At 47.5% G+C, this 23,524-nt stretch overlaps 1 protein-coding gene across 1 annotated transcript in view; it reads right to left on the reverse strand.

The window, feature by feature from the left end:
- Window positions 1–8,808: 8,808 nt before the first annotated feature.
- The window catches only part of Ccdc6 (coiled-coil domain containing 6), a 100,533-nt gene continuing 85,817 nt past the window's right edge, over window positions 8,809–23,524 (reverse strand). The window contains 3 exon segments of the mRNA XM_028877252.2: window positions 8,809–13,039; window positions 14,040–14,164; window positions 21,130–21,230. Coding sequence (XP_028733085.1) covers window positions 12,806–13,039; window positions 14,040–14,164; window positions 21,130–21,230 — 460 coding nt within the window. The 3' untranslated portion in view covers window positions 8,809–12,805.

Raw genomic sequence — 23,524 nt, forward strand, 5'->3', positions numbered from 1 at the left:
GGGTTTTTATTGTTTTAGTTTTTATTTAGTTTTATGTGTGTAATGCCATATGAATGAGTGTGCCTACGAAGGCCAGAGCTGCTGGAGCTATGGTTACAGGTGAGTGGCCACATGTGGATGCAGAAAACTCAACCTGGTCTTCTATGAGAGCAGTACACGCTCTTAACCGCTGAGCCACCGAGGACTCCCACCCCGTTCTGTTACTTTTTTTTGTATTTATAAATTTAACCTCGTCTACTTTGATTCCCCCATTTTCAAAATATATCAAGTGGATTTTAAAATGTCTATTATTGAGCCTGTGTGCACATCCGTGTTTGTGTGGGGTCGTGTGGGGTGTGTGCACAGCATTAGGAAGGTTGACCACCACTGCCTTAGATCCTCTCCACTATGTTGAGATTAGGACTCTCACTGACCTAGAACCTGACAAGTATCCTCGGCTGGCTGGCCATGGAGCCTCAGCGATTAACCTGTCTCTGCCTCCTCAGTGCTGGGGATACGCGTACTGCCACCACATCTGGCTTTTTAATATGCATCCTAAACATTGTCCCCATACTTGCACAGCAAGCAGCTCTGTGATGGATTGCTTGAAGTTTGTTTGCTTTCCCTTCAGAATCCCAAAACAATCTTAAAAACATATTACAGTTGTTTAGGAGGGAAGTGGATCTTGGGGTGACACCATATCCCCAAAGCAACCTGCAGAATTGATGTGGTCAGATGGAAAGAGTTGGGATATAGCTTCTGGCTTGAGGGGCTTTCTTTGGAAAATCTGTATTTCAAACATTTCCAGATGGTCCCTCCAAGCCCCTCACTCACACGGAACATCAAATTGTCCAGATCATCAGCGGAGCAACTTTAGACTCAAGTTCCACTGAACACATTTGTTGTCTTGTTAAAGGAGAAGTGGCATTTACCTAACAGTGATTGCAGTATGTTGTTATGCTGTGGCCATCTTCCGGGCAGTGCTCAATTTGCCGCTTTACTCCTAAGGTTCCAGGTGTCTTTTACACTAGCTCGGGCCCCATGGCGGTGAATCTTCCATGGTGAGTTTGTTTGCATTGGGAGTCGCCTAGGAGACACACTTCTGGGTATGTCTGTAACAGAGTCTCTACAGAGGTTTAACCAAGGAGGAAAGAATCTTCCTTAAAGTAAGGCACACCATGCCATGGGTAGGATATACTGGACTGGATACAAAGAAAAAAAAAAAAAAGCAGCAAGCTGAGCACCTGCATTCAGCTCTCTGCTTCATCACAGTGATACCCAATGTGGCCATGTGACATCTCATGTTCCTTCTGCCATGACTTCCCCACAGTGAAGGACTGGACCCTTCAGTGGAGAGAAACAAAGCATCAACAGCGAAATACTTAAATTGTCTTTGTCAACTGTTCTTTCAAAGTCTCTTATCAACTAAACACTGGTGACACAGGCGTGACCGTCGGTTCAGGGGATGTGTGCGAGCTTCCAGATTTCAATTATCCACACTACGATCAGCTTAACATTCATGAGTGTCTGTTGGGTGCATGTACATATGGACGACTGTGTGTTAATGAAAGATGGGGTACGCTGTCAGGTGATTCTGTTGCCAGTACACAGATCAAACATGGTATTTACCAAACCTAACTGTGATAGGTCAGTCAGTCCGCACAGCCTCTAGATATCTCAGCAAACTTACACATTTTGCCTCTAGCATCCATTATTTCTGCCAGGGACAGCTCTCTTGCTTTTTATTTCTTAAATTTCCAAAAAGGAGTATCAGAAATACCAAACATTATATGCAATTAAGAATGAGAGCTATCTTTTAATGGTTTCCTCTGATATCATTTAAAGAAGTTAATTATGCAGTAATAAGCTTGATGAATGTTGTATAAGTCAGTGAACCTTGTAAGAAAACCGAGCAAATCCTCAGTGAAATCTGAGAACCACTCCACTCCTTCCTCATAGACCTACTAGCTTCCTCCTCTCAGGTACCTCAGAGCTGCAGAAAGGAAGCTCTGGAGCTGTCTCCTGACAGTCATGTTGAACCTGGAGCCTCCACTGGGGGAAGAGATGGGCCAGCTGCAGGAAGATGATTAGCAAAATGGATTAAACAAATGCCTTTCATAGTAGTATTTACCAAGAAACTAACATCCGGTCCTTAATCGACCTGATCTATCTATCTATCTATCTATCTATCTATCTATCTATCTATCTATCTATCTACCTACCTACCTACCTACCTACCTACCTACCTACCTACCTACCTACCTACCTACCTAATCTGAGAGATGGGATCATCTTTGGGATGCCAGGTACATAGAGGGATTAAGAAAGACTGCCAATGGAAAGCTCTTGCCTTCTGTCCTGTTTGGCCCAATCTGGGCCTCATCATGATGTCTGTGCCCATTGTGGGGGGGGGATCTTCTGTGGCTGATGCAAATGTGGACCTCCCGAGACGAAGAGTTCCAGGCAGTTCTTAGACCTGAATGACAGTCATCCCATCTGTATAGTGGGGGCATGGCAAGTTAATCTTAACAAGTCAAAACATCCTACAGAAGACGATCCAAGACGAATAAAGTGTGCTTTCTTCTTTTCTGGCTCTGTCCTTTTGGGTGATGAGTCTTACTATGTAGATAGGCTCACCTCAAACTCTCCAGCCTCCTGCCTCAGGCTTCCAAGGGCTGGGATGACAGGTGTATACCACCATGCACAGCCTAAAACTAAGGAAATTATTTCATTTCTTTGTGTGTACAGAGGACGGTGGTTTGGGCTGCAATGTAGTGGGCCAACCTTGAACTCATCCTTCTGCCTCTATGTATTTTTATTCTTCTTGCTGCTTTACCAATGACATCTTTCAAATGCAACTGAAGAATAGAAGGGGACTTCCTGGGCTCTTCATCTAAGGGTGAGTATAGTCCTTCATGGAGGGTATATGTCGTGACCACAGGCATGTGTGGTGGCTGGTCACACTGTCCAATCAGGAAGCAGAGGAGGATGTCCGCTAGCAGTCCACTTCCTCCTCTTACTTCAGGACCTCAGCCCACAGATCCCTGCCACCTACATTCAAGATGTGTCTTGCCTCTGCAGTTAAACCTCTCTGCAAACACCCTTATCGGCACACCCACAAGTGCGTTTCCATGGTGATTCTAAATCCAACCACGTTAAGTGACAGTTCCCAAACTCTGGGATCACAGGTGTGCACCACGGCACCCAGTAGGAAGGACAGACAGACAGACAAAATCTAAAAGGTGGTATCATCAGTTTCATCTGCAATGTTCCTATGTCAGTGCCAGGAAAATCAGGTCACTGTTGGAGAATCTAACTGTTTTGTGTTTATTTGCAAGTTCATAAATGAAAACAGATTGGAGAAGCTACATTGGCTGCTACCTTGGGTCTGGGAAAACCACTGAACACGGGTGTATGTAACCGTTCTCAGCTTCAATCACAGACGGTGTCACTCTGGGTGACACTTATCCTCACGCAGCCTAATGGCCAAGACAAGAAGACAAATCCAGAGTGTCTACATCACTCCTCCAAAGACATGGGTGTCAGAGGTCACATGCTCTGGTAGCAGACGTCCTGGTTCCAAGACCATGTTCTGAATCCTGTGTGCTCAAAACAGACAGGAATGTCTGTGGTAAAACCATGCATCCTGACAGTAAAACAGAAGGGGGGAGGGGAGGCAGGGAGGGAGGGATGGAGGCGAAGGGGTCATGCCCAGAGCCAAATGCACTGCGTATTCCAGTGTTTCCGGAGCCAGAACCAAGGACGCCAGATCCTGTTGAATTGAAAGCCTCACAGAACAAACTCGATGCACAGCGTGGATGAGCACAGGCCACGCTTCATGGGCAGAACTCTCCTTCCTTAATTCTTCTACGTACTCGACATAACGAGGCCAGTCTAAGCTTGACCAGAAGTCCACTTGGTCTCCACAAATAAACAAAATGTAACTCAGGGCATAGGCTCTTTCCCATTCAAGGTCAAACTTAAGTCCCCTTCCTTCCTCCAGTCTCAAAGTGTGTGTGTGGGGCGCCTGTATAAATTGGCCCAATAATATGAATAACCTTTTCCTCTCTGAATGGCAATGAGATTAATTCGTCAACTAAGGACCTGATTGCCAATATAAAGCAACCGTTTTTTTCCTAAAGCACACAGAGACTATCATAAAAACAAGACTCACTGTTTAATTGTTTTATAAGCACACCCTCTCCTTCCTGTACAACTTGCCCTCTTGGTAAAAACTGCTGAGGTGATGGGCTGAGCAAGGTGTTAAAAGCAAGGAAAATCAAGGAGGTTTCTTCAGATTATGAGGCAGAATGTGATTTAAGAACTCGGCTGGAAACCTGGTTACTGGTAGAATCCGAAGAAGTCTTTGCTCTGATTCCGACTTCAACCCCACATTCTAACACTTCCTGCCCCGGCAGACAGTGAGAAACTGCAGATACTGTGGGTTTCTGGGCCTCAGAGTGCTTCACTTTCAGTGTGGTAAGCCACTGGGTTTAAGAACCAAGGTGGAAGGCACGGTGATCCACACAGAACAGGGGCTCAGGATGTCAAAGATGTGCTGCCATTGAGGGAAGGATCACCCACTGGAGCTTCTCCCACGGTCCGCTCATGTTCCCGCTTCTGCAGCCTCTGGGCTCCCGTCCCGGCTGAAGCATGGGGTGACGGCAAGGGGAGACAAAGGCAAGGAAGAGTGGAAAACCCAAGGGGAAACCATACTGGTTTCATGAGACCCTTCCCACACGACAGCAGTCTCAGGGTCCTGAGGTTCCCGAGATAGTCTCACCCTGCTCTACTGCATGTCCTCGGCCACATCCATTGCCACGCTTGCTCCAAGCCTGGAGCTGTGCTTAGTCTGAGTTTCCTTCATAAATCACTGCTTCTTCTCCCCTCCCTCCCGTTGCCCGAGGTGCCCCCCGACACACCCAGGGCATCACCAAGCACCAAAGGTTACCAAATGCCCAGACTTTGTAATACCATGGTGGTTCCACGTTGTCGCCTACCAAGTTCATGCTTGAGAACAGTGCAGTGAAGTCACAACCAACCACTCTCCCAAATGCAAAAATCATGTTTAAACAAGTTTCAGATTGTCTGTTGGGCTGCATTCACAGCCATTCAAAGTCACAGGTGGTCACGTGTGGCCTGTGGGTCAAGGGATGGACATGCCTGCTGGACAGCAGAGACTCTACTGACCTCAAGCCCAGATGTGCTAGGGCAAAGTTCATGAGAGCCAATGATTACATCTAGGAACACAGTCATCTGGTTGTAGAACATTGACACTTTAAATTACATAGAATCAGGATAAAAAATATACGAGATAGATAATCCTTAACACATTTCTTTTTAAATTAATTCTACTTTTGTTATTAATTTTCTTTGAGACAGTGCCTCATCTATTCCAGGCTGACTTCGCATACACTTCGCAGCATAGGTAGCTGAAGAGAACCTCGAACTCCTGACCCTCTGCCTCAAACTTCCAAGTGCTAGAATTGCAGGTATGCACCACCACTTCCGGTTTATATGGTGTGGGGAGAGAACCCCAGGCTGTGTGCAAGCCGGACACATGCTCAGCCACCAATCTACATGGGAGCTGCTGTCCGGCTTTTCTCACACTCACAAGAATCTTTATAGTTAACATAGTCACGTGGTACACAAAATACAACTATGTAACACTACAGCTTGAAATCACCAAAGAAAACGGCAAGCAATACGAATCAGGGCTATTTTCACTTCTGGGTGGTTTCTCATGAGACCTGGACTCACAGGATAGCCCTGCTGACTAGCTAGGGACTCACAGACATCCTTCTGTCACTGACTCCCTCTAGTGCTGGGAATAAAGGCATGTCCCAGAACACTCAGGAGATCCAGGACTTTTTTTTTTTTTTTTGAGACAGGGTTTCTCTGTGTAGTTTTGGTGCCTGTCCTGATCTCGCTCTGTCGCTCTGTAGACCAGGTTGGCCTTAAACTCCCAGGGATCCACCTGCCTCTGCCTCCAGAGTAATGGGATTAAAGGCATGTGCCAACACTGCCCGGACTTTTTAAACATACTGTTCTTTGGATCTCTTTATAGTACTAGACCTGTGAGTCCTGCCTCAGCTCAGTCGGCTAAACCCACACCAAGAGATCCATCTTGCAGCAGGACAGCGGTGGCGCACCCCTTTAATCCCAGTACTCTGGAGGCAGAGGCAGGTGGATCTCTGGGAGTTTGAGGCCAGCCTGGTCTAAAATGTGCATTTCAGGACAGCCAGGGATACACAGAGAATGTAGTTCCCCATGTTGTGGTGATCCCCAACCATAAAATTATTTTTGTTGCTACTTCATAACTGTAATTTTTCTGTGAAGACTCATAATGCAAATATCAGTGTTTTCTGATAGTCTTAAGTGATCCCCACGAAGTTGTTCAACCCCCCGCAAGGGGTCATGACTCACAGGTTGAGAACTATTGCATTAGATACCCCAGCTACGAGAACTCAGGAACACTAATTCTACTTTGTAGCTTGAGGTCCACAAGGAAGACTCATTTACCAAGGTCCCCTGGGTACATTTAATTTTCATATGATTAGCTGGACTTAATAATTATTCCAGGAACTTCTGGTATATGCCTTTTTTCCAAAGCAGGCTTTAATTTCTCTTCCTCTTTCCTTTGTACACACACAAGAACTAGCAGTCCTGGACTTCCCATATTCAACATATGCCCTTTCCAAGTAGGTCACGAACTCAAAGGCCTGCAGGTCCACCAACCCCTCAGCTTGGGATGATTACGCAATGGCAGCCTGCCAGCACTTCACATTTTCAAAAGGAATCAGGAAATGTTTCTTTTCTTTTTTTTTAAATTAAAAATGCCTCATTTCAAAATGAATTCCAATTTTCCATCAACACACCAGGCTATCTATCAAGCAATACTGAGATGGTTAACCAGCCCGAGGCTACCTGACTTCCCAGTGGTGAGTTGTGCCATTTGCTGGAATCCCTCGTGAAGCATGGGGTAGATGTTCACTTGCTGCCTCACGAGACTCTCACACACAGCACAGGAAACCTGGATGTAGACAGGGAGGGATCTTCTTCCCAGAGTCGCCTTTATCTAATGGGTAAAAGGAGCTGGTGGTCCAGCCGCTCCATCTTCTGTTAGAATAACTCTGAAGCTTGTCTGAGGCTGCCCTCAGCCCCTGGACATCAGCTCCAGCTGCCTCACTGATGAACAGGCAGCCAGTTCACTTACCCTGTGCTGACTCCCCTTCCGCCACTGACTCCAAGTCCAGGGATCACTTCCCAGCTTCCTGCGCCCCCAACTTGTGAAACTGGAAACAGGTGGACTCCATCCACCTGTTCAGAACCCTGCCTAAAAAAAATCAATTCCTTTGCCTAAGAAAAAAATCAATTCTTTTGAAGTCTTTCCCCCTCCTCTCTCTCATGTTTTGTTGAGACAGGATTTCTCTGCATATACAGTCCTGGCAGTCCTGGAATTCACTCTGTACACCAGGCTGGCCTCAAACTCAAGAGATCCGCTGCCTCTGCTGCTCAAGCGCTGGGATTGAACGCGGGCGCCACCACTGTCCTGGAAGTCTTTTCTGATTCAAAGTATATCCTTGTATTTAAAAAAAAAAAGGGGGGGGAGATAGGTTTCGACCCAATGAGATGGTATCAGGAACTCCTGAAGACTACATTCCTTAAAGGATTCTGTGATTATGCACTGCCACCCCCAGCCTTATCAAATTGTAACTGACAAGCCACACACCCTTCCAACAGATACCAACCCAAAATATTCTCTAGTACATACACACCATCTCAGAGACTGTTATTTTCCCCAACCCACTGATGTAATACAGTCATAGGATCTGTACTGAGGCTGCTGCTGGTGCCGCACAGCAAGCTGTTTGAAGAATAACTTCATTATTACCTTTTGTTAATCTTGGATGGGTGTGTACTGATGGGGTGTGGAGGAGTTGGTTCTCTCCTACCACGTAGGTCCCAGAGTTCAAACTCAGGTGGTCAGCTGAGCTTCTAGTAGATACATTTATCTCCTGGGCCATCTCACTGGCCCAAGAGTAAACTTTTTAACAAACAGGAATACACACACACACACACACACACACACACACACACAATACACTACTGACTACTACATACTGCAGTAGCAAGGAATGCTGTTCACATAGGGTTGATGTCACAGGCTTATCCATACTGGGTCCATTACACACATAACCAACGCACAGCATTTCACGACAGCCTTGCTGTCCAGATCTCTGTTCTCTTTCAGGATGACTCATCATCTGCCGAAATATCCTCTGCAACACGCCTTTGCATGCTGGCCCATGTGAGACATTTTGGGACGATTTAGCTTTCCATTCCATTTTATAACCCTCTAGGGTTTACTGTTGGAACCTAAAACACAGCATACTGGGAGAGCAAGCACTCTATCAAGACGCAAAACCATGGGACAGATCAGTGGTTCAAAGTACTGGCTGCTCTTCTGGAGGACCCGAGTTCAGTTCCCAGCACACACATGGTGGCTCACAACCTCTGCTAACTCTAGGTGCAAGGGAGCCCATGCCCTCTTTCTGGCTTCCGCAGGCACTGGACACATGTGGTGCATCGACATACATGCAAACAAAAAACCCATATACATGCATTTTTTTTCTCCCTCTTAAGTATTTATAAACAAGAAATCCTATTAATCCCATTTATGCTGCCTTCCTACATTTACTTCCTCTGGATGCCTTGAGAGTTTATAATTGAACTGACTCTGAACGTCTGCTGGAACCAACACCAAACAACGATCATTTCCAACTCAAAAGACCAGAAAGAATGAGAGGAAGTTTATGGTTCAAGAGGTACATTTTAAAAAAATTATCTTTATTTAGGTTTTTTTTTTTTTCTGATTCAGCACATGTATTAAAGACTGATCAACATAAAAGTAAATAAGACATGAACTAGACGCCTTACATCTCTCTAAACTCCAACAGAGAATGTCAGGATTGCCACCATTACCTGAACTCCAAGCTAGGGAAGCTGCAGACAGGCTATCAGAACAACACACAGAGCACACGGTACGCAGAGGCAGAGGGCATGCTAGCATCTGGCTCTCCTCTCTTCCTTGTCGACATCTTCCCATTGGACAGTCTGCTTTCTTTCCAAATGAAGTCCCAAATCAAGTCCACGGAGACAACTCAGGGCGCATCTGACTGGACAGTCTTCCGAAGGAATGCATTCCAACCTGTGGTGCCTGCAAACTTGTTTTTGTTTTTTGTTTTTTTTTTTTTTTTTTTTTTTCCAGGATGAAGTTCAGGTCAAGATGCACAATACAATCTGATGATGGTGAGGACCGAGTCCAACAGCGAAGCTCAGCAGTAACCCAAGTTAAGGCATGAATGCACACACGCACACGTGCACACACACACAGCACCCATGCTAGCACGCACAGAGGATCCCATTGATCACTCAAGGAGAGGCGACCTGGGTGTGGCCAGTAATCACAACTGCTGAGCATTCTGGGAAATGCTCCCCAAAATGGTAGGCTAACACATTTTTATCAAAAATTAAAAAAGAAAAAAAGAGAGAAAGAGAGAACTAAAACTTAAAAAAAAAAAAAAAAAAAACAAACCCTAAGAATCTTTTAGTCTCTCACAATGGCTCCTGAGAAGGAAGCCATGGAGCAGCATCAATGGCTGGCTCTTTAATAATTTGGAAATACAAGTTTTACTATGCATATCTTTGGTAGTCATCACTACAAGCTCTCAGCACTGGATACCCTATTAGACGTACTAGACAGAAGATCAAGCTACACAGAAAACTTCCTCCTGCACTTCTAAAAAAAAAAAAAAAACCAAACAAAAAAAAAAACAACAACATTCTGAAGCACGCATCGCCATGCTTTTTCCTGTCTTAGTGGGCTATCTTTAAGAGCAGAGCGCTGTGCTGGGCAAGTTCGTGTCTACCTAACCATGGGGGATACGCACTGTTTTCCTACCAAGGAAGGATCAACAAAAAATTAATATGCTCCATTAGATCTGGTCGAATCAGAAGCCAATGACAAAAGGCACAGGCAGCGTAAGGTGTCAAAGCCACATTCTGGTCACACATTCACTCCATGGTCACTTGTCCTGTGTCTCAGGAGCTCAGAACTGACAACTCCTTCCAATCAAAGACGTTGAAACAAGATCTTAAACACTTCCACATCTGCCAAAGGTCTAGAATTCTGTCTAGAATGCCAGCGTGCTTGACAAGAGAAAGCAGTTCAGAGCCCAGAGGCGCTAGGTGCTGGGTGCGTGGACTGGGTTCTGTACAAAGGCGAGGTCATCTGGGAACAGACCCTCAACCTATTAGCAGCACAGTGGTACCCGAGGGTCTCTGTCAGCAAGACAGGAAATGAAGGTACTGTTGATCTCACCTGCTGAGGATGGCTATGGATGTTCTCCCATAGAGAGTGGGGAGCTGAACCCAAAGGAGCCACGTCCTAAGTCCGTTTCCCACCGCAAGGAGACTCCTGTCTCCGGGGGGCTCAGCAGCTGATTCTCTTACCTATCGCTACTTGCTTCAAAAGTGACACACAAGATCCTAAATTCAGATTGTAGTGTTTGTTCTCTTGGTCTTACCGCCTGCAGGGAGAAGCAACTGGGTTTTGCTAGAAAGTGCTGTTAGCGGATCTGGGTTTATCTGGAGGTGAAGTGATGGGTCCGAGAGGAAGCTGCAGGGCATTTCCTGGGGCAAGTCCGACCGTCAAGAACCTATCTCTAAGAGGCTCTGCTGGGCGCACAGCACAGCAGCGCCTCCACACTTGTGCTTCTGGGAGGTAACTCAACTGATGGGCAGTGAAGGAGAGAACTTTACAGAATGGACTTGTGGCTGGAGGAGAAGCCGCTAGCCAACAGTACTGTAATCTACAAGTCCAGGAAGAGTCTTGTAAACATACCATACTTCTCTCACAAGGAAAAAAAAAAATCAAAGAAAGACTGTACCGTGAAGGGAGAATTCTTCTGCCCTAGCCTCAGAATTTCCTTGGAATGGTCATGTACCCAGAGGGTCAGTGAGCTGCTGGAGAAATGCCTGGGCTTAGCCTGACACTGAAAACCTAATGCCTTGACAGGAAATGCCAGACCCCACCCCGTGTCTGATAACGGCACTACGGCCTGTCCATCACACACACCTTAAAAATAAAACTTTTATAGACCGACAGTTTCTTCCTGGTCGTCGGGAGGATAACATTCTCAGTGTAGGGGCGGAAGAGGAGAGGTCAAAGGTCCTACGTTGTTCTTATTCTCAAGTTCTTAAAATGCTGTCAAACACTATTATCCAATAACACTTTTTCATTCTGTTAACTCTTAAATATGCATTCGAAGGCAAAAATGGAGGTTTCTAGACTGTACAATATTAAATATCTACAATGTCACCAGGGTATGTTCCTCGTTCTCGGGAGTGTGTTCCATGAGGAGTTGCTATTAGAGGTGGTTGTCACAAACATGAACTCTTAAAAATTACCGATAAATTAATTTTCAGTCCTCTGATTATATCCAACAGATTCACGTTTCTCATCATAAAATATACATTCTCTAGTAAGTTATTTTCATCCACGGCATATATAAATATGCGAACACAGGCAGGGAAAAGCACGTGACTACGAAAGCACACAGCAACCGCTGACAAACAGAAATGAAGGTGGGAACAGAGCCACTCGGGGTTCCACCCCAAGTGAAACCCAAGGATTTACTTGTGCTGAATGAATGGCAATCATGTGGAGAACCTTCCTGGTAACTCTCCTGCCTTATGTGTGATGGGCGAAGCGAGGAGCCGTCAAGGCCGATGAGCCCATTTGCTGGCTACACTTCCTTCCTGCCAGGTGCCAAGGTACCACCCACACTTCAAACAGTAGTATTTCCTAACAGCAGTTTGCACCTGGGAAATACTTGCTCACCCTCTGTCTCAGGACAACACAAACAAATGGAAGGGGGTTAACCATTTCGGCTCTGTTACAATCTCATGGCTCCTGCAGTGGAGACCCAAGACCACATTCAAGTCAGTCGTCAAGATCACTGGTGGGAAGGCATCTATCCACAGGGCAGAAGGGACTGGCTTAGGTGGATTAACTCTAAGGAGAAAGGAAAGAATCACATCTCAATAGGCAATAATCCCCCTCCCACGCACACGTGGGAGGAGATACAGCTATGTGATTTGTTTGCGTAGGCTGTTTCACAAGAGACACGGCGGTCCATTTACATCAAAAACAATCGGTAAAAAGTGTGTCTGTAGAAAGCTCTAGACTAGACATGTTGTGGGCACCGATTCATCTAACTTCCAATCCTATACTGAGAGTTAGGTTTGCAAAGGTCTGAACTGTAGTGCTCAATTCTTGGTATGTTCGGTAAACTCCACTGTGAACTGGAGAAGGAGGATTTCTAACAGCTCGGTCATTTCCTGAAAATTCACAGAGGAAAAAAAAATTATAAAAAAAAAAAAAAAAAAAAAAGATTTCCCTTCCTATTTTACAAACCTAAAAGCCAAGAAAAGAAGCCCTGGGGCCGGGGGAAGGGGCGGGGCTCGCACACTGCTTCTTATTACCAAATACCAGATAGCAATGTTCCAGCCAGGGAATGACGGACACGGAGATTCAAGTAAAACACCGATGGGAAAAAAAAAAGTCGTCTGGTTAGTGTTGCAGACCCCACGACACCGGCTGCGTTTCCGACAGACATTCACAACACTATGAGGAGGGAAGCTAGACAACCTCAGTGCAAACACATCAGATCCAAATATGCCAGGGGAGAGGAAGCCTTTGGCGTTGAGAAGGCGGCTCCATCAGACCGGTCCCGACTTGAAATTTGACTAAGCTCATGCATTAAGGCTGGGAGGAAGGATGCACCGAATGCTGCTGCTGTTGCTGCTGCTGCTGCTGCTGCTGCTGCGTTGACGGGACGGGCTGCGAGGGCGTGGCTGCCGAGGGCACCGAGGGCTGCATGGGGGGCGGAGGCGGCGGCGGAGGCGGCTGGACTGGGCTCTGTGTGTTGGGAGATGGAGGAGGCGTGGGTCGTTTGAACTTATCAGGACTGCTGCTTCTCCGCGGTGACGGCCTCTGTGAGGGAGGACAGGGACAGAGGGTCAGTTTGGGACATCGGTTCAATTCCAACAAAGTCCGAATCAGGGCTGAGGAGAATCGAACCTAAGACCAACGAGGGCAAGAAAGCCATGGGTTCCTTCTTTATCATTAGTGGTTCCTGAACTCATTGGGACAACATACACAAAGTAGTGGTCATACCTACACCTATGAAGAAGTAAATACAAAGTGATAGTGCATCTTTCACAGCCAAACTTGGGCCCTTTAATGAAAGAAAAATAGTAATAATGATAAAGATGCCATATTATCCCCTTAAACCTGTCACTCGCGTGTCCTTATTTCTTTTCATCATTCAGCTTGTTTTCATACTCTGAGGCATCAGGATACAACATTTGCAACCTCTACACAACGTCCTTCAAGCTTCAAAAGACCTGCATGGGCACCCCCCCCCCAAATCATTCCACAGAGGAAGGCTCCTGGAACTATTTCCTCCCCTCAATCCTATGTTGGCATTTCTTCCCGTTCTCTCAGCCAAGCACACAGTCAAGGGTGCAGGGCAACTCTCCTGAGGGGAGCCCGAGAGCCGGATGAACCTGACTCTCCTGAATCCAGGGGAGAAAATTAAAACTAGAGGCCAGGGCGACTTTTAGGAAGGCCACCCAGGGTCAGTGAGCTGCAAAGGTGTTGAGAAGAGGTATTTTCCCGATATTACGGCAACACCCATGATGCTTGAGGGCAAGCAGCTGGCAACAGTTAAGGGAAGACACTGTCCAGACTTCAAATGGCATGTCATAGAGGGCAAGCTCCACCAATGAAGACGAGTCTCACCACCTGGGGACACATGTTTCAACACCAGAACTCTGTCAAATTCTCGGGAGCACTCTGTAACTAGAGGGAGGAGGGGATCCAAGACCCCAGGTGGTAAATGGAGAACAGTAGTAATCCTCAGCTCCAACCAGAGACCAGCTAGGACCTTGTCGTGAGTGGGGAGCTGCCTGCTCCCCACAGGGACACTTACTGTGATGCCGTGGGAGGCCCCCATGTGCTGGACGTGGAGGCCTGGAGAGTTGTAGTAAGACATTCCAGCCCGAGTCAGGGAGGTTGGCGGGGTGAACCCGACCGTGTGACTTGCATATGAAAGACCTGAAACACAAGAGCAACAAGGTTCGACATTGTCTGTAGCCTGGTTGTCTAGAATAATCGGCAACCGTCCAGGAAAATGTAAAAGACAGAGCAGACAAGCAGAGGTGTGGGGCCACTCAGCGGCATGCTGGGTAACAGGGTGCATAAAAACAAACAAACAAACAAACAAACATGAAGAACTGGAGCTGAACAGTTAAGTCCAGACATGAACGTGGTCATCACATTCCATCAAATGACCCTTCACACGGCTGACAAGAGACGAAGAAGGGATGGACAAGAACGATCTCTTCAATGGTGTTGGGAAAACTTCACACCCACAGGCAAAACCAAACAAACAAATCCTGTGTTGAATTTGCGCTTTAACTAGGCAAACATTTGTTTCTGCTGCATTTGTTCAACGACATAGACGGGTGGCTGTCTCACCGTGCCTGCCTCAGGTACCCGATGGGTCTGGTGAAAAGCTGAACGGCCGACAGTTAGGCAGGAGAGGGGCAGGTGGACAGAAGAAGTGGGAGGAGAAATCTAAGGCGGAGAGAGAAGAGAACAAGAAGGAGACGCCCAGGGCCAGAAGCCACGCACGAGATGCAGCGAGAGTTAAGATATACGGAAGGAAGAAGAGAGGGAAAAGCCCCGAGCAAAACAAAGATGAAGAGGAACAGGTTACGTTATGAGAGCTGGGGGGACACACAAGACATGGCCAAGCCCTTGTAACTCTTCAGAAGTCTCTGGGTCACGATTTGGGAGCTGGGTGGTGGCCCAGGAGAGAGCCTGCTACAAACACACACCTTTTGTGTCACACCATCCACAGGCATCACGTGGATTATGGAGTGGCCGAGCACGTCTGTGCTCACCCGTGGGTAGAACCTGCAGTGTGAAAACAGACTCACTGCTCATCCGTGCTTCAGCGCGGATGAAGGAGGGAATCAGCGATCCAGATGGCGAGTTCTGTTCTGTCACACAGTGGGAAATAATCCTGCCTTACGCGTGTGCCAGAGAGTACTACACCAGGTCAAACAGTCACAGAGGGACACATAGGGCACGGTTCCACGTCCATGTGGAATCTGGAAAGGCACAGCACAGACGCAGGGGAATGGTGGCTGCCAGGGACCAGGGGGAAAGGCGAGGTCTGCTGCTCTGCGGGCCTGAGGCTCCAGCACGGTGACGTGGAAAGGGGTGGCTGGAGAGCACGGACTGTGCCCACAGGTCACCACAGTACGAGACACTCAAAGAGAGGGCAGACCTCGGGCTAAGGGCGTGCCACAGCTTAAAAAAAAAAAGTCAAGCCCTGCCAGTTCAGGCCTTTACAGAAGAGTATAGAAGAATCCAGGGGAAAGTGAGAAAAGGGTGAGAATCACATGTAAGAAAAGGAAGAAGAGAGACGAGATACATCAGGACAACTGTGTGTGCACGTGCGTATGTGTGTGTGCGCATGCGTGAGTGTGTGCGTGCGTGCGTGTGTGTGTGTGTGTGTGTGTGTGTGTGTGTGTGTGTGTGTTTGTTTGCATGCACACAAACTCTGCCACCTGCAAGTGTTTGGTCCAGGATACAAAAGCCCCACACATGCCAATGTTCCCGGAAAGATGCCAAGAAAAACAGCACACATCAGGGCTGAGGAGACGGCTCAGGTGGTGACGTTCTTGCTGTGCACGCATGGGGATCCGGCCCGAGCACTATCCCGGTCGCCCATGTAACACGCCAGGAGGGTCCCTCGGGCTTGTCGGTCAGCCAGCCTAGCTGAACTGATGAGTCTCAGGTCAACGAGAGACACTATTTCAAAACACAAGACGGACAGGTCCCTCTCTAAGGAATGATGCTTGAGGCTGTCCTCTGGCCTTCAAGTATGTGTACCCCCCCACCCACCCATGCACACCCCTTGACACTCTCATTTTCTCTCTCATTAGATAGGCCCGGGGTAGGGTCCAGTCAGCCCTATTTGAAATATTCAGAGCGACTTAACTGTGGACGCTCTAAGAAGCTCTAGAGAGCTGGTACTGAAGGCAGTACTGGTCTGGGCAACGCTGCATCAACCCAGCACTTTACCTTTCACTCCCAGCATCTAAATGGAAAAACTGCACGGGGTAGGACCTTGCTGTGGCTTCAGTGTGTGACGTCTGGGGCGCCTGTGTTTTCATGGGAACGCTTGGTCCCCAGCAGATGGCGCTGTTTGGGAAGGCTGCGGAACCCTTAAGAGGTAGGGCCTCAGAAGGAGCAGTCAAGTAGAGAGAACCTGAAGGTTCTATAGAGTTCAGCCTCACATCCGGGTCTGTTCTCCTCTGCCTGTGGACACAATGTGACCAGCCGCCTCATGCTCCCGCCCCCATGTTCTTCTCTGGCGGAACAGGCTGTAACCCACCCTTAGGGTGCTTCCTGTCAAAAAAAAAATGTTTGGTCATCGTGTAACTAATACAGAGCCATACAAATGGATGAAGTAGAAACCCTAATAGAGATGGGTTTGGACAAGGACCTGCAGGTGGCTAGAGGCCAAGCTGTTACTTATTGCTGCCCTGAATGACACAGGGACAAGCTGCAGGTCTGTTTACTTCCGCAGTGATACTCCCGAGTATCTCACAGGACTTTTCTGTGCCCTCAATATCAAGTGCCAAGAACGTACTTCCCGACTTGACAACGTCACTGGTGCTTTTTGTCTGATAGATTTCTCTCTTGCCAACTGATTCTTGACTCACATTTACAGAGTGGCGTTCGGAGACGAGGCACCAGTCTAAAGACCAAAGCGGTCGTTTCACAAGCTGCTGACTGATGGGCTGAGTGAGACTCAAGAGGTCGTCTTCAAGTAACAGCCCGGGAACAGAACCCTAATTCTGCTTCCTAGGAACGGAATGGTGAGGCTGGGGGTGGAGGCGGGGGTGTCCCACTCAATGCTAAAATAGTTGTCTACAGGCACAAGGTCTGGGTTCAATCCCCACCACCAAGAAAAACAAAACAAAACAAAAAAACAAATGAATAAACACTCCCCCGGGGTTTATTTTTTATTTCATTTTATGCTTTTATGTCTGACTTGTTAGCCTTGTTGACCACGTGGCTCATAACCACCCAGTTCCAAGGCCCCCAAATCCCTCTTCCCCTGAAGGAATCAGGTATGCATATGATACACATACATACATGTAGGCTAACAAGTCAGACATAAAAGCATAAAATGAAATAAAAAATAAACTCCTTTCATGAAACAAAAAATTCCAGCTGATTTACTAGGTTTATTTTGTTTTTTTTTGTTTTTTTTTTTTGAAGAATAATTTTAACTATGTTAAACCACTAACCAAGCATCTCCCAAGACTCTCTATTCCCTACCTAAATATCTTCATTCTCTCCCCTGTCCCCGCCCCGATGCTCTAGGTCGGCAATTCTCAACTCTGAACATCAAGCCTTCTGACCCTAACTCCAACTCTGACCTTAAACCAAATCAATCAAGGGAGTGGTGCCTAGAGCAGCCAGGGATGACCGCCTCTGTCACCTGGTACTGAGCTGCAAGGACATATTATTTAACCTCATCGCGCTATAAATCCCACCACTAGAGAACATGACCGCTCGAACACCCTCAGATTATTGCAAGGACTAAATGAGCGTCTAGTGAATTTTTTCTACCCTCTTCCCCAGGCCCTGTTGATTATATAAGATTCAGTCGGGGGAATCTTACTAATTTTTACCCCTCCTTAAATCTTAGTAACCATGCGTCTCACCCTCCGGCCCAGGAATACATTAGAAAATAAACAACAGCAATAACCAACCTTTGTTGAAGCTGGCAGTCAGCAGACGGTGGCCGCTGAGCAGAGTAGACTCAGTGCATCTTAAGGACAAGGGACACATTTTAGGAACTGTGTCTGTCAGCAATTTCAACGAGAGCGATCAGAGTGTCCCCAAACTGCTAGGGAATACCACCACTAGGAAGTACTGTGGTCTCTGATGTCCACTGCTGACAGAATCATTACCACAGTGCAGATAATTAGATGGCTTTCATTGGTCACACTGTCCTAGCTTTGGAACCCAAGGGCTCCTGACTCTCAGTCACATCCCTACATAGGTCCTTACTGGTCACACTGCTCTAGCTTTAGTATCTGGGGGCTCCTGATTTTCTGTCACATCCTTACAAGTGTTTCCGAGAAACTCTTTACTTTGCAAAGGTGTCTCAGATCTACACACACACCCATCTTTCCAAGTGGCCCAAGATCCTTTTAACTGAGAACAGAGATAGAAACCAAATCTGTCTTCTGGGTGCACTCATTGTTACTGGGGATACAAAGCTGCTTTTAGACCTAGTTACTGCCCACTCCCAATTTAGACACATCCAAACATGTTATTGAGAAGATCTTAGTACCATTATACAAATGCAGTAGGATTGCTCTGCAGATCATTTCAACAACAGAAATACTATTCTAAACCAAACTTTCACATTTGTTGGTCCGCTCCCCCGCCCACCCAATGACTGCAGTATTATTTCTGATCATTTGGAAATGACATGTACTGTGGGATAATGTTCTTATACACTGGTTTAATAAAACGCTGATTGGCCAGTAGCCGGGCAGGAAGTATGGGCAAGATAAGCAGACCAGGAGAATTCTGGGAAGAGAACTGCTGGGTCAGGAGATGCCAGCCCGCAGTCCAGGGAGCAGCATGTAACGGCACACAGGTAAAGCCACGGAACACGTGGCGACATATAGATGAACAGAAACGGGCTGAGTTTAAGTGTAAGAGCTACTCAGTAGTAAGCCTGAGCTAATGGCCGAGCAGTTTTAATTAATATAAGCCTCTGTGTGTTTACTTGGGGGACGCAAGTGGGAGAGATTTGTCCCGACCACCAGCACGCCGGGACACAGGAAATCTTCCTACTACAGACGTGCCTCTAAGAAAGTTGTCAGCTTTAAGTGTATCAAACAAGATATGAAATTACATTCAGCATGAGCTGGTATTCCTGCCTGCTAACAAAGAGACCCTCCCTCTTACTCCTGACTTTGATTTCCTTTTCTGCCAATAAATCAGAAGGTAAAGAGAGACCTTCACCGTGGGAGTGACAGCCTAGCACTATTTTGGGGAAAATTAAGAGGCAGCTAAGAGCCGCTTCTGGGGACAGACTGACGGCCGCTGGAGACTAGAGGAATGGATCCAGATTTGGGGACATCTATTTGGTAAGAACAAAGCACAATGGCCAGCCCCATGGCTCATCTTGAGAGGAATCCCTGGTCATCTGTGGTCTCCTTTGCCTCAGAGCACTCACATCTACAACAGAAGAGTCGCCACCGTGTGGGAGACTCTTTCTGTTCGCACTGAGTGTCTCCTTTGAAGAGGGAAAGGGAGTAGGGAGCTGGAGGGATGGCTCGGTGGTTAGAGCACTGGCTGCTCTTCCAGAGGACCCGATGCAAACCCCCAGGACCCCCAGGATGGTGGCTCACAACCATCTGTAACTCTAGTCTCAGGGACCCAATGTATCCCTTCTGACCTCCGAGGGCACTGCACGCAAGTGGTTCACAGACACAGCGAAAGAATAATAATAATAATATTAATCTATCATTAAAAGTCACTGTAGGGCTGGCCAGACCCCACACACCGATAAAGCCAAGACATCCCTACCACACTGTCCTAACTGCTGTGGCTCTAGAGCATCACGTCCCCTTCGTCAACCTTAAGGGACATCCTTGTTTTCACCATGACCTCAGACGAAACAAACCACAGTCCTAACAAAGCCTTTGCAAGGCCACCCCCCTAGGGTGACACCCCTCCAACCTGGCGCCACCCCCACAGACTCGTCCCTCAACTCTATCTGCAGCGTGTTCACCAGCTGGCACATAAACAGAGGTCTCCACAAGCTGCCAGCTTCTGCCTTGTCCCCTCTACTCTCGCCACCCACCCTCTGCCTCACTTCCGCCTCATCCTTGAGGGTGGATCCCGTACTGGCCCACCAACATTGGAGTCCCATGCAATGCTGCTGGTGCTAGACCTGGGACACTGAGGAGTATTTTGGGGGCTCAGATGAAGCCAAGCATGCTGGGAAAATGAAAGCCCTTGGGTAACACAAAGCAGACGAGGAAGCAGCTGCCTTGCTTCTTCCTGGCCTTCCAGGCCTGGCTCACAAATCACTGCAAGTATCAGGAGGCTGCTCAGGTGAGGTTTTGGACAAGGAAGCCCACCCTGGCCTCGTCCTGGCCCAGTGACGGAGAGCTGGTAACTCATGAATGGCTGCTTCTTTATTTTAACAAGAAGGGTGCTACAGTATCTCTGAGGGCAAAAGGGAGATTAGCGGAGTAGGAATGCAGTGAGGGGACCTACAGAAGACACACGGTAAGGCATGCTGGAAATCTACCCGGGACCCTGCCCACCCAGGGACTAATCACACACACAGTCCTCCCCTAGAAAGGGGTTTTCAGGTCAAATTTAAGGTTAAGAAATAATCTATACCTAAGGCTCACTGAACATTGAGGAAGAGGAGGTGGATAGATGGTATGAAGTACTCAAAAGTTAAAAACTAAAGAAAAACACTAAATAATAAAATAGTAATTAAAAAAAAAAAAAAAAAAAGCCGGGCGGTGGTGGCACACGCCTTTAATCCCAGCACTTGGGAGGCAGAGGCAGGCGGATCTCTGTGAGTTCGAGGCCAGCCTGGGCTACCAAGTGAGTTCCAGGAAAGGCGCAAAACTACATAGAGAAACCCTGTCTCGAAAAAACAAAAAAAAAAAAAAAAAAAAAAAAAAAAAAAAACCAACCAACCCATACAGTCCTTGTATTTAAGAACTTCAAGCCAACACTCATGACCGACGGTGACGTATTTTTGAAAAACACAAAACAGAAGGACACACAACCAGGGCTGCTGCTGATTAAACGTATCAGCAGAGCTAGCTGAAAAATCAGTGGGGGAGCACCTGGCTACACCTGTGTGAGGCCGTGGGTTCAATCCCCAGCACCGCCCCCCCACACACACACACTGGAAGTCACACTGTGGTAGCGGAGGACACACTCACCGGGTGATATAGGCCTGCTTGAACTGGGAGAAGGCGTGTAAGGGATTGGGCTGGACACAGTGCGAGGTCTTAATCCTTGTGCAGACATCTCATTAAAATACCTAGAAGGAGAGAGGAGAGAGGGAGGGAGTTCAAACACCAGTATTCAAGTGGTCCCTAGAAGACATCCTCACAACAAAGGTGTGAAGGCACAACTTGAGGTCAAAATCCAGGGAGTTGGTGGAGGCTGTACCCTGGGGGTATTTCTAGTGTAGACTTCTGAGTCAAACTGCCCCACTTGGGCAGACCTCACTACCCCCAGAGGCCTGTCACAGCCAGGCCACACATCAGAGAGGACCAGCCGAAGGAGTCCCTTCGGTGACCCCAGAAGCGCCAAGACCTCTATGCTTCAACTGCTATTTGAAACTCAATACCAAAGAAGCTCACCAAGAGTGAAGTTATCCCATTGAGTTTAAAGACACCTAGGCCGCCCCTCCCTCCCTCCCCCAACCCCCCGGGGGCTGAGGGCCGCGTGTTTACAAGGCAAGCTCTGTGTAACAGATGGTCGGTCACACGTTAGATTTTAACAGGAGACACCCGTGCTAAGCATCTTCGCCGGGTCACGCTCCGCCGCACTGTGCTGAGTCAGAGCCTCTACCTGATTTTAGAAGCCACGTCAGCCCTGAAAGTGCTGAAGTGTGATTATCAGGACCAGCCGGCTTTCACTCTGTGATCCAAGGACAGAGTACTTGCTGCTTGACAGACTTCCTGACAAACCGCCCTCCCTGGCCTTAAAGCTCAACAGGCCTGTACTTTCCTCCCTGAGCACCGTCAGCCCTGGCGTTCATTCACACGAGGAGCTAACATGGCCATTTCCCAGCAGGTTAATGGAGCCTGATTGTCACACAGCTCAATTAGATGCCTGCCTCTCTGTCTTCTTCCCCTTTAAAAAAAAAAAAGCCCACCACAGCAATACCAGGTAGAACCTTCCTTGTGCCGTACACGCAGGCAGGTGGTTCGTACTACCCAATGGTCTGAAGTGGTTAGAAGTGTCTCAAGTTTTCTTTCCCCGAGATCCACCACATCACTATCAGTCCTAAGATGCAGAGTGGTACTTAACCAGGCATCTCCACTGTACCTGGAATAATTTACCAAAAAATAAAAGCAGGGCTGGGGATGTCGCTCAGCTGGCAGAGTGCTTGCCAAGCATGCGTGACTCCAGGTTGTGCCTCCATGCTCCTGTGGTGGCATGCACTAGATAGTTTAGTAAGTACTTTAAGACTCAGAGGAGACTGGGGGTGAAGTACAAAACACCTGGATTTACATACGAACCAAATTCCCCTCTCATCCCTCTTCCTGTTCCCCACCAGCCTTCCACCCCCGCCCAGCCCCTCTGAAAAGGTAAGGCCTCCCACGGGGAGTCAGCAAAGCCTGGTACATTCCGTAGAGGCAGGACCAAGACCCTCCTCCCCCTGCATCGATACTGTGCAAGGTGTCCCACCATAAGCCACTCAGAGCTTAGACAGAGTCCATCTCAAGCTATGAGACTGACTTAAGTCACAGAATTACAGAGATTGTCTGCACACCTAGGCTGTTACGGCTCTGTTCCTAACAGCCGAGTTGTGGATTTTGCACAGAGATCCATCCCCAAGGGAAATGTGGTGTGTGTGTAAGCAGCGGAACTCATGCGGTTGTAAAGATAGAAATGACGCTATTTGCAGGATCACAGAGACGGCTGGAAACCAAAGTCAGTCCAGACTCGGAGGCAAGTCTCGAATCTTCTCTGTGGTGATATATTGTGGACCCTAATAAACTTGCCTGAGGGTCAGACGACAGAACCAGCCACTAGATTAGACACAGAGCCAGGCAGTGGGGGCACACACCTTTAATCCCAGCACTTGAGAGCTCATGCCTTTGCTCGGGAAGCACACACGCCTTTAATCCCAGGAAGTAATATGAAGGGCAGAGAAAGGTATATAAGGCGTGAGGAGACAGGATCTCACTCTCTTCAGGCTGAGGATTTTGTAGAGGTAAGAACTAGTGGCTGGCTGCTCTGCTTCTCTGATCTTTCAGCTTCACCTTGATATCTGGCTCTGGGTTTTTTATTAAAAGACTATCTAAGATTTGAACAACACTTCTTTCATTTGAGGGTTCTAGATTTTTTTACAGACACACAAAACCATATGTACACATACGGCATGAAATCAGAAGAAGAGGCGGAGGGACGGAAAGATGACCAAGTAGATGGAAGAAAGTGGAGGAAGAAGCTGGGGGTGTGAAGTGAACGAGGTCAACGCACGTAACATACTTGAGACAGATCGTCTCTATGAAACCCAACATTGTCAGGAAAAAAAAAAAAAAATCACACCCAACCCCCCACAGATTATTCTGCAATTACTCTGCCCCGATGCTTTTC

The sequence above is a fragment of the Peromyscus leucopus genome, chromosome 16_21 (assembly GCF_004664715.2).
Source record: "Peromyscus leucopus breed LL Stock chromosome 16_21, UCI_PerLeu_2.1, whole genome shotgun sequence".
Taxonomy (NCBI): domain Eukaryota; kingdom Metazoa; phylum Chordata; class Mammalia; order Rodentia; family Cricetidae; genus Peromyscus; species Peromyscus leucopus.